The following is a 9,472-nucleotide window of genomic DNA, read 5'->3' as shown; positions in this document are numbered from 1 at the left end:
ACTTAATGTATTCAAGGTATTAAATACTACAGCATGAACAACTCAGACTTTCTGTTCTGATTATTTAATAGGTACAATCTACTTTCACATATTTCTCTAAACAAATCAGAAAAACATGCAGCAAACAAACAGCAATGCCAATGTATGCAAGTTAATAAATGTTGAAAACAAAATAAAACTAATAGCCTAACCAACTAATCAAACAAAACGTATGTGTACAATGGCTTCCATTACATGCACATGTATATAATCACTGACAACATCTGTAGGCTTAGGTACACTTTCATACTGACTGGTATAATCTTCTAGCAGAAATTTAAATTGAGTGATAAAACAGACCTGAACAGTTAACAAAACTATTTGTAATTAATAGTTGGGTTCCAAACATAAAAAACTAGTCCTTATGCTACTCGTGCTAATTCTTTGCTTTACATTTCTTATGTAGAAGAAAGATGAATGCAATACAAGCGGAGGTATTCATCCATTCCAGAACTGAAGTGGGGCTTTGGACAGTGACCAGCTGGCCTTTGAGAGAACCCTCTATAGATGCGTGCATGGAGGGGGGGGGGACTGTCTGCCTGGTTGTATTATAAGTGTACCAAAATGTGTTATGTACGCTTTCAATGATGGATTTTTCATATTTCTTCATTGTCTGAATTGTCCCAAAGATTTGCCCAAATCTGGGGGGTGGGGGGGGCAACTGGGGGGGGCATTTGCCCCCCATGCCCCCCCTTGGTGCCGCCAATGATGTGCAACATTTTATAGCAGCCTGTATGTAGCTGGTTACATAAGACTTAAGGTCAACTCTGAGGTCAAGAAATCAAATTAGATTCAAGAAAAGAAGTGTTCCATTTAAGTTATGGCACATGGCCTGCATCCAGGAGACAGAAAAGCGCTGCGCAACAAGAACTCAGCAAAATAAACGTAATTGCATTTTGCAGTGTATACAACACACAAACTGAGGCTATCCCTGGGAACTACCATCCATACCGGAATCTGCCCCGCCCTAGTGTCAGATGCGAATCCTCTCATTGGCTACAAGGCTGAATTAGCGAGACTCTATTGGTCTGTTCTTGTGTCAATCACCCTTCGTTCCGATCTATGCAAATCGACCAATAGATGCGGAACAGGGAGAAGGAGAACCTAGCGGGCACACATACGGGGAGGGGGCGGACGGCCGTTGCCCTTCATCATTTCAGTACAATTTTAACACGGCTGCGGGCCTAGTGTGTTATTGTACTCAATTGGACTAAAACATCGATTAAGTGTTGCGAAAATGGCGCAGCCGGATAGCAAGAAAATTTTCTTTGAGAACCTGTCGGGAGCAGGGAAAGCCATCGCGGTGCTCACGAGCGGCGGTGATGCTCAAGGTAAATGATCAGTTTCACAGATATGGAGCAATCATTGTATCAGTGTGGACAGGCCTATAGAGGGCGAGAATACCCGACTTCGAATATATGATGATTTACTGTCAGTCAAAGCGGAGACTGTTTTACATTAAGCGAAAAGCGGCGAATTACGCAGGTACAAAATGTACAGTGAACGGTTGTGATATGATGCGCGAGCCCGCCTGTTAGCATGCTAACTTGACACATCCTGCTAACAAGCTAACAGCATCCTCCGTCATTGATTTGGTGATCTCTTTTGTCGCCGCATAGGTTGTCAAGGTCGAGCCACATCGTGCTTTTTCCTTCCACAGGCCTCACAGTCAGACCTAAATGAAGTCTTTACGGCCACTTGATTTACTATTATTACTCTAAATGATGATGAGATGCGTCGTTATACTGATATCAACTGCACTGCTGATAAACCGGAACTGACAACACACTGCCAACAACTACACAGTTATATTTGTCACATGTTAATATTTAGTTAGTTAAGATGTTGAGTGCTAAGGCCAGTTAGTGTGTGGTGTGGGCCGGTGGTGGGATGCCTGTATCCTGTGTACGTGATGAGCCGCATACATCCCCGGTGCGTCTTTCTCATTGGCCTTTGCGTCAGAGAGGAAACCCTGGTCACATGATCACCGGCTCGTCTCTTTATTCGACAGAAGCTCTTTACTGTCATACCGTGCAAGTGCAAAGAGCTCAGCAAAGATCAGAGAACATCTACCGAGAACGAATGGTTTTTACTGATGGAAAGAACTGTAACGTCAACTGTTTGTCAGCTGCAATAGAATAAGTCTCAACAATCATTCTCTGCAGTGACTTCCACATCTAATCTTTCCTGTGTTGTTTATATCATTGTGTGTTTTTCTGTAAAAAGCAGGTATTTTTCTGTGTTTAATTTACTGATCATGTTAATGATCTTAAAAGCTCAGAGTAAATTCAAAGGTTATAACAAAACAGAGAAAACCGAGCAAAAATTGACTTTCTCTGCAAAATATATAATTAACTGAAGATTAAAACGAGTGTCTACAACCACTGTTATTTTACAAACTACATGGGTTTTTATGATTGAAGTAATGTTACAGAAGATTACATGTTTCCACGTTCACTATGAAACCTTTCAACATCCAAATGAGTCATAGTTGATGATGATGAAATACTAAGAAACTGCATTTTACCTGAATGTAATGACAGGATTAGTGGATCAAAAGTTAACACATTTTAAATGAGTAGATGCATTAAAGCTGGAAAAGCTTGAGTTAAAATCGGGTTTTTATGTGGGAAATTAATAAATGTACTTAATAGATGAAACAGAACATGTGCATCTGTGCATTCAATCAGAAATTCCATCAAATTAAACTGATTCAAGAAACCAGTGATGATGTCAAGACCCAGATTTAACCTTTACATGTTCAGAAATTATGTTCATCGTGCACATCACTTATGCATGATTTTTAGGGATATTTCAGTATTTTTGACAGTATTGATTTTGTTTGGATGCAAAGGACATTTTTAGAGCTTGGGGCATTACCGCAAATATTAAGGTTTACATCAAGAATTTACCCCATTAAGTAATGGCTTACATTCAATATGATGAACATATGCCAGTGCTAACAGGTTTAAAGCTCAAGATTTACACAGGAAAAGGTAAACCTCATAGTAGACCAATCTTCAGTTTCTGTCTATCGATACTGGGTCATTCATACTTAGATTCATATGATGGTTAACCATTAAATGTTGATTTCAGTTTTGCTTCTCTACTTGTTGCACTTCCCCACAGAAACAGCGCTGTAGTTTTCTGCATGTTTTAAATGTCAAGCAAGTAAATCTTGGCATAGAACATGTATATAAACTTCAGTTTGTGTGGCTTAATTATGAGCCTTCACTGTGAGCGTACACCCGTGCATGCCATGCACACATGCAGAATCAAAGCATGTAGCTGGCCCCAGAACCAACCTATAGCCAATGAGGCAGTGGCATGCATGACAGGAGCTGAACATCAGTGTCAGAGGGCTTTGTGAGGCCTTGTCTTTTCCTTTCACTCAGTTTACATGAAATAGTGTCAGTCATGCAGAATGAGAAGGCCAGAAATGCGATGACTGCCTGCTTTGGTGAAGACATTTAAGTGTCTGCTTAAAAGAATAAACCATCCGTGTCTTTAATCAACTTTCATTTTTAAATGCCTTTCTCGTTCTGCTGTTTCCTGGTTGTCGAGGTCTAAATCTCTTGTGTCTTCAGTAGATGTGATTAAGCCAGACTGTTCATTTAAACACAGTTATGTAAGAAGACAGCAGGTCATGGGCGAGCGGCTGCAGTGGCTCTGTAATCATTGTCTGCTGCTTATGGATGTTCTCGGATGTTCATGTTCTTTTACTTCAGTATTGAGAAAAAATAAGAACATTTTCACAGACTGTCTTTTCATTTTCTCTCCTCTCTTATGCTGCTTTACTGTTTTATCAACCAAAACCCTTTAACTGCTTAGTTACAGCACTGTGTGACTGCCAAGTAATGTTCGCCATTCAGGTAGAGAAAGGAAATCCAGTCCTTTCTTCTGTTGTTTATATCTCTTTCAGTCAGCCAAGTTTCTGTCAGCCTAGTGTGGGTAAAACATTAGCTATTATGCTACTTTCAGTGTTTAAACCAACATTCTATTAGCATTCAAGTCAGAGAACAGCATTGGGTAGTGAGTTCACTTGGACCGACTACAGAGACACTATGTTCCTGTAGGAGGAGCTACAAACCCTCTTGACCTAAAATGGCAGTGTAGTGTGGTGAGACAAAAATTTGGCCTAAGTCACAGATAGACAGTATAAACACAGATATCCAGGGCTTAAACAATCATGAATCGTCATGAATACACAAGGCATACATTTAAGACAATATTAAAGTAATAGGACTGAAACAAATGCCTGCTGCTGCATATTTATATTTATACTGTTACTGATACTGGGACTTAAGTGAGTAATGTACACAGCCTGCATTTATTGTCATGATGTAGACATTGATGACACACTGCTAATGAGTTGATAGCTTAAATAGCTACATGAACTGGAGTGCACTTGTTGATTTGGCAAGAGATGCTCTTGAATTATTTTATGCAACAACAAAATAAAGTGAAAGTGCAGCTTTTACCCCAAGGCTGTGAGCAGGTTCCTGCAAGGTCTTAAAAAGTTTTAAAAGTGTTGAATTTACAAATCTATCTTTAATACCTTAAAAAGTCTTTAAAAGGTATTAAATTTGATATGATAAATGACTCAGAATGGTGGGAATAAAGCGATGGAGTAAATAAATACATTTTCCTAAATTCTAGGAGCCACAAATTTTTGCCATTATGGCTGTGAAATGGGCATTAAATTCTCTTCTAAGTGGTCTTAAAAAGTCATAAATTTCACCTGTAGGAACCCTGTGTGAGACTGATGAACTCTGACATGAAGTCTGTCCTCTTTATCTTACTGCTGAGACTGTGAATGCCGCAACGGAGTCAATATTGCTCCGTTTTAACTATGAGATCGATTTCAATAATAGGCTTGTGTTATTTATTAATAGGATCTGTTTTTAGCTGTAAGTTACTTATTATGTACGCTGCTGGACCTGGGTAATGATTTTTGTTTCCCACATTTTTTGTATAACCATAAATTGAACTTTGAACCTTGAATATACCCCCTTTTTGTACTGCTATTGTTTAGACTGAATTACTTTATTAAATAATATTCTTTTTTTCAGGGATGAATGCTGCTGTGCGTGCTGTGGTACGAATGGGACTATACGTGGGAGCAAAAGTTTATTTCATTCATGAGGTGAGTCTTAACCAGTTGCATCTGAACACTGTCCAGCTGAGTCACGTTGCAGTCATTTCCTGCCACATTTTGCAATTCACTACCACATTGTAGTGAGGTTACAACAGAAAAAAGCATATTTTGCAGCCAAAATCTTATCTTCATGTGTTGGTCTGTATCATTATGTAAACACAGCAGAGGCAGGGAATGTGGACACCAACAGATTATTAAATATTTGGTGTGTTTGTACTTGTACAGCAGATGCCGTAAAGGCTTTGTTGCGGTCGGCGCTGCCGATCGCCGTTCATCATATGATGCCAGTACATCTGTGCATGCGACAGTCCTTTTCATTAAGTGTCTCATTACATAACTGACTCGAGGCTTTAGCAGATGACTCATGACCTCCCCTCCCACTCAGGTACCGCAGTGTTGTGTGTGTGCTCTCTGCTGGTTCAGCATGGATGCACAAACCTAAAAACTGCTCCAAATATCTCATTCTTTAGAGTTACAATCACATAATCACCAACAGTAATGGCTTGAGGCCTCTAGGTTGGAGTGCACACCCCTCCAGCTGTTACTATTTGCTTGTAGCTGCAAGGAACGTTTGTTTGTTTGGAAAGCTGCGGTGTTTATTTGCTAAGATGCTTTTCTTTTGTCTCTCAGGGATATCAGGGTATGGTGGATGGTGGGGAGAATATAAGGGAAGCCACATGGGAAAGTGTCTCCAGCATGCTGCAAGTGGTGAGTATTTATAATGGCAACATTCCACGTAATACAATTACTGCAGCTCTTTCCAGACTGAGGAGTAAAACACTAATGCAGCTACTTTTGTTGCTTTCAGAGGTTTGTTCTAGCTAATGTCTCTAAAACAGGAGGAAGCAGGATTTCTGTCTACAGCTTTTACAGGGTTTCCGTGGGTCATTAAAAAGCATTACAAGTAATTAAATAGATTTTGTGAATATTAAGGCCTTAAATGGCATTAAAAAGCATTAAATACACTTGATGTTAAAAAAAGCATTGTTATTCACAATTTATGTTGATTACATAAACATTTAATATAATTTGATCGGAAGTATAGTGTGATGATTGACAGGTGGAGCCCTTTAATTGGCTATTGCTTATGGCCGTCACAACACCAGCTGCTACGTGCTGTGAGCGTGCTCATACTGTGGCGAAAGAATAGAGGGAATATTAGCAAATAATGAGAAAGTGCAAGTTTCAGCAGAAGTGATTGGAGGAGGAACTATTCAGAACCTGGGTAAACCGTCATGTATATATAAAACTGTATCTACAGTCGGACATGGGCATTAAATTTGTTTAAAGTGGCATTAAAAAGGGCATTAAATTAGACTTGCTGATACCTGCAGAAACCCTATTTTAGCCCTAATAATATCCCAAAGTATCAATAAATAATACAGTATTTAATAGTAAGCAGTGAGCTGTAATTATAGGGAAAAGAGAAGGAAACTTGGTTGATCATATTTCCTCTTCTGCCTCATTTTTGTCAGGGTGGGACTGTTATCGGTAGCGCACGCTGCAAAGAGTTTCGCACACATGAAGGACGCCTAAAGGCAGCTCTCAATCTGGTACAGCGTGGCATCACTAACCTTTGCGTGATTGGTGGAGATGGCAGCTTGACAGGCGCCAACCTTTTCAGAGAGGAATGGAGTGGACTGCTCACTGAGCTGGTGGAACAAGGTACTCAAGAAAGATCAATCTTCATGGTTTTTCCTCTCCTGTCTGTTGATGGAAATGAAACAGAGGCAGAAACAGAATGGAGTTAAATAGAATATGCATCACAATTTGAAGGCATGAATTGTAAATTAGTGACATCACTGTCTGAAATCAAAGCACTGCAGTATATCATATCCAACCTATAAAAGAAGCCTGTTTGTATTAGTGTGTAAATAGGAGGCAGTGGTTGAGCCATTACTGACTGTTCCTTCCAGGCTCAATCGAAGCTGACGCTGTCCAGAAATACTCAGCCCTTCACATTGTGGGGATGGTCGGCTCTATTGACAATGACTTCTGCGGAACTGACATGACAATTGGAACTGACTCGGCTCTGCACAGAATAATTGAAGTGGTGGACGCGATCATGACAACTGCACAGAGGTGGGCAGGCAGTCGCTGTGCTAGTGATGTTTTGGGCAATAACACACTGTAAAATACCAAATAAAACATGGATAATGCAGTTATTTCAAAGTCCTCCATGGGAAATCAAACACTAAGTGTATTGCTTTTCTGGGCTTCATTTGTATTCCTTTCAGCATCATCTTTCAAATATCTGAATATTCTCAAGTAACCCAGGACGCGCTGTATTATTTAACACGCCGCTACATTATATTTTATGTTTTTATCTTTCAGTCACCAGAGGACATTTGTGTTAGAGGTGATGGGCAGACACTGTGGGTAAGAATACATTTGATTAAAGTAGTAGCCCATTCATAAGAATAATTGTCATTATCAGCTCCGTTTCTATACTAAATGTGATTTTATTTCGCTATAATTAGGTACCTGGCCTTGGTGAGCGCCCTGGCTTGCGGTGCAGACTGGGTCCTGATCCCTGAGATGCCCCCAGAGGATGGCTGGGAGGACAAGATGTGTCAAAAACTGTCTGCGGTAACATGATCTTACATGTTAAGCTCAGCAAATAATAAAAAGTGAAATATACCGATGTCTACACTGTATAATGTTTCATATGGTGCTATTTTTCTCCTTGAAGTTCTACAATAAGCAAAATCATGGGAATCAGAGAAGACTTCTGTTAAGGACGTCGCTTTAGCTCTACATATCTAATATCTGACTGTTGTTTTGCTTTGGACATGTGCTATTGTTGTATGATTTAGACCCGTTCCAGGGGCACAAGACTCAACATAATCATAGTTGCAGAGGGAGCCATTGACAGACATGGAAAGCCTATAACCTCTAGTCTTGTCAAGGATGTGAGTACTTGAGTGTAAAGAAAGGGGAAGCCAGAAGCATGGAGGCCTGACAAGAGGGAATCGGATGACAAACAGCCTAAATATACTGCATTATAGATGGGTTTGCACCGCAGTGTGTTTTTCATGATGATCGGTGGGAATAAAACCAGCCTTGCTTCGGATTGGATAAAAATAACGCTGTACGCGCTTGTACCTGATACTATCCAGGTTATTACAAAGCGATATGTGTTCCTGTCATGGGGCCCCCGTGCTTCTGAAAGCCCACGTCACAGCCACAATCTCAGTTTTTCTGTCATGTCGTTTCTCCACCACCCCTCCCTGTAGAACCGAGCAGGAATGAAAAGGCTGAATATCATAATTGTAGCAGAAGGTGCGATTGATCAAAACAACAAGCCAATAACTACTGACTATATTAAAAATGTAAGTACAGAGGTTTGTGTAAAAGGTGTGGTCAGTTCCACTGTTTCCAAACCAGTTTCGACCCCCTCCTGTATGACCTCTACTACTGTACTGCTGCCCTGGTGTGGCTTTGACTCTGTTGCTGTGTTTCTGGAATGCTCTGTCAGACACACATGCTAGTTTGGTAAGAACCGCTTTCACCAGTACTACTTCTACTGCTGTTCCTGATCGGCTTAAAATCACAATGAGACATTTGACACATTTGCAAATATAAATGTGCACATAACTGTCACACTTTATTATTTAGTGTATTTAACACTCACATTTCGCTCTTAAGGTTTATCACACTATGCCACATCCCTGCACTAACCGCATCTCATTTGGTGGTAGACATGCAAGATATTTTTCTCATTCAGTCCCTGAGTATCTTTAATTTACATCCTTGGGATCCTTTGTGATGTCCGGTATAAGCTACAAGCTACAAGCTCCGTGCTAACATGACTGAAAAATTAGAATGGCTTGCTTGTGCTTTGCCGTTTCCCCTTCTCTTAAGCTTTTCTGTTGTGTTTGTGTTTCAGTGTGATGTGTCCTTATGTGTGTGTGTTTGTACTTGTATTTACATCATATTACAGACTATTCTTGACATCATTTATTACCGATACCCTGCATGTAAGACCTATTAATATCAATATATGCATTTGATTCAGTATTTCATACAAATACAGAAATAAACCCTGTTGCAGCTTAATTTAATCCAAGTACATTTTTTGTCCTAGCTTGTTGTCAAGTGCTTGGGTTTTGACACAAGAGTGACAATTCTGGGACATGTGCAGAGAGGAGGGACACCATCTGCTTTTGATCGCATCCTGGTAGGTCCCACATTTCTATATTGACAGTGACTTTAGTTGTTTTGCTCATTTATATTATAATACATGCTTTTGACTAGGGCTGGGTAAAAAAGTCA

General features: G+C 40.0%; 1 protein-coding gene across 8 annotated transcripts in view; it reads left to right on the top strand.

Annotated features, from left to right (window-relative positions):
• Positions 1 to 1,276: 1,276 nt before the first annotated feature.
• Positions 1,277 to 9,472, top strand: part of pfkpa (phosphofructokinase, platelet a) — a 30,341-nt gene continuing 22,145 nt past the window's right edge. For 4 of the 8 annotated variants that reach the window (XM_030122922.1, XM_030122915.1, XM_030122921.1 and 1 more), the window contains exons 1-9: positions 1,277 to 1,370; positions 5,112 to 5,185; positions 5,828 to 5,905; positions 6,673 to 6,862; positions 7,114 to 7,279; positions 7,532 to 7,576; positions 7,678 to 7,786; positions 8,434 to 8,529; positions 9,285 to 9,377. In XM_030122922.1, the coding sequence (XP_029978782.1) occupies positions 1,277 to 1,370; positions 5,112 to 5,185; positions 5,828 to 5,905; positions 6,673 to 6,862; positions 7,114 to 7,279; positions 7,532 to 7,576; positions 7,678 to 7,786; positions 8,434 to 8,529; positions 9,285 to 9,377 (945 nt within the window). Of the gene's footprint in view, positions 1,371 to 5,111; positions 5,186 to 5,827; positions 5,906 to 6,672; positions 6,863 to 7,113; positions 7,280 to 7,531; positions 7,577 to 7,677; positions 7,787 to 8,013; positions 8,110 to 8,433; positions 8,530 to 9,284; positions 9,378 to 9,472 lie in introns of all 8 variants that reach the window. The other 4 variants (XM_030122918.1, XM_030122912.1, XM_030122919.1 and 1 more) reach the window with 1 other exon arrangement.

The sequence above is a fragment of the Sphaeramia orbicularis genome, chromosome 20 (genome assembly GCF_902148855.1).
Source record: "Sphaeramia orbicularis chromosome 20, fSphaOr1.1, whole genome shotgun sequence".
NCBI classification, from domain to species: Eukaryota; Metazoa; Chordata; class Actinopteri; order Kurtiformes; family Apogonidae; genus Sphaeramia; species Sphaeramia orbicularis.
The sequence above is the reverse complement of the archived record's forward strand: the minus strand, read 5'-3'. Positions and strand labels throughout refer to the sequence as shown.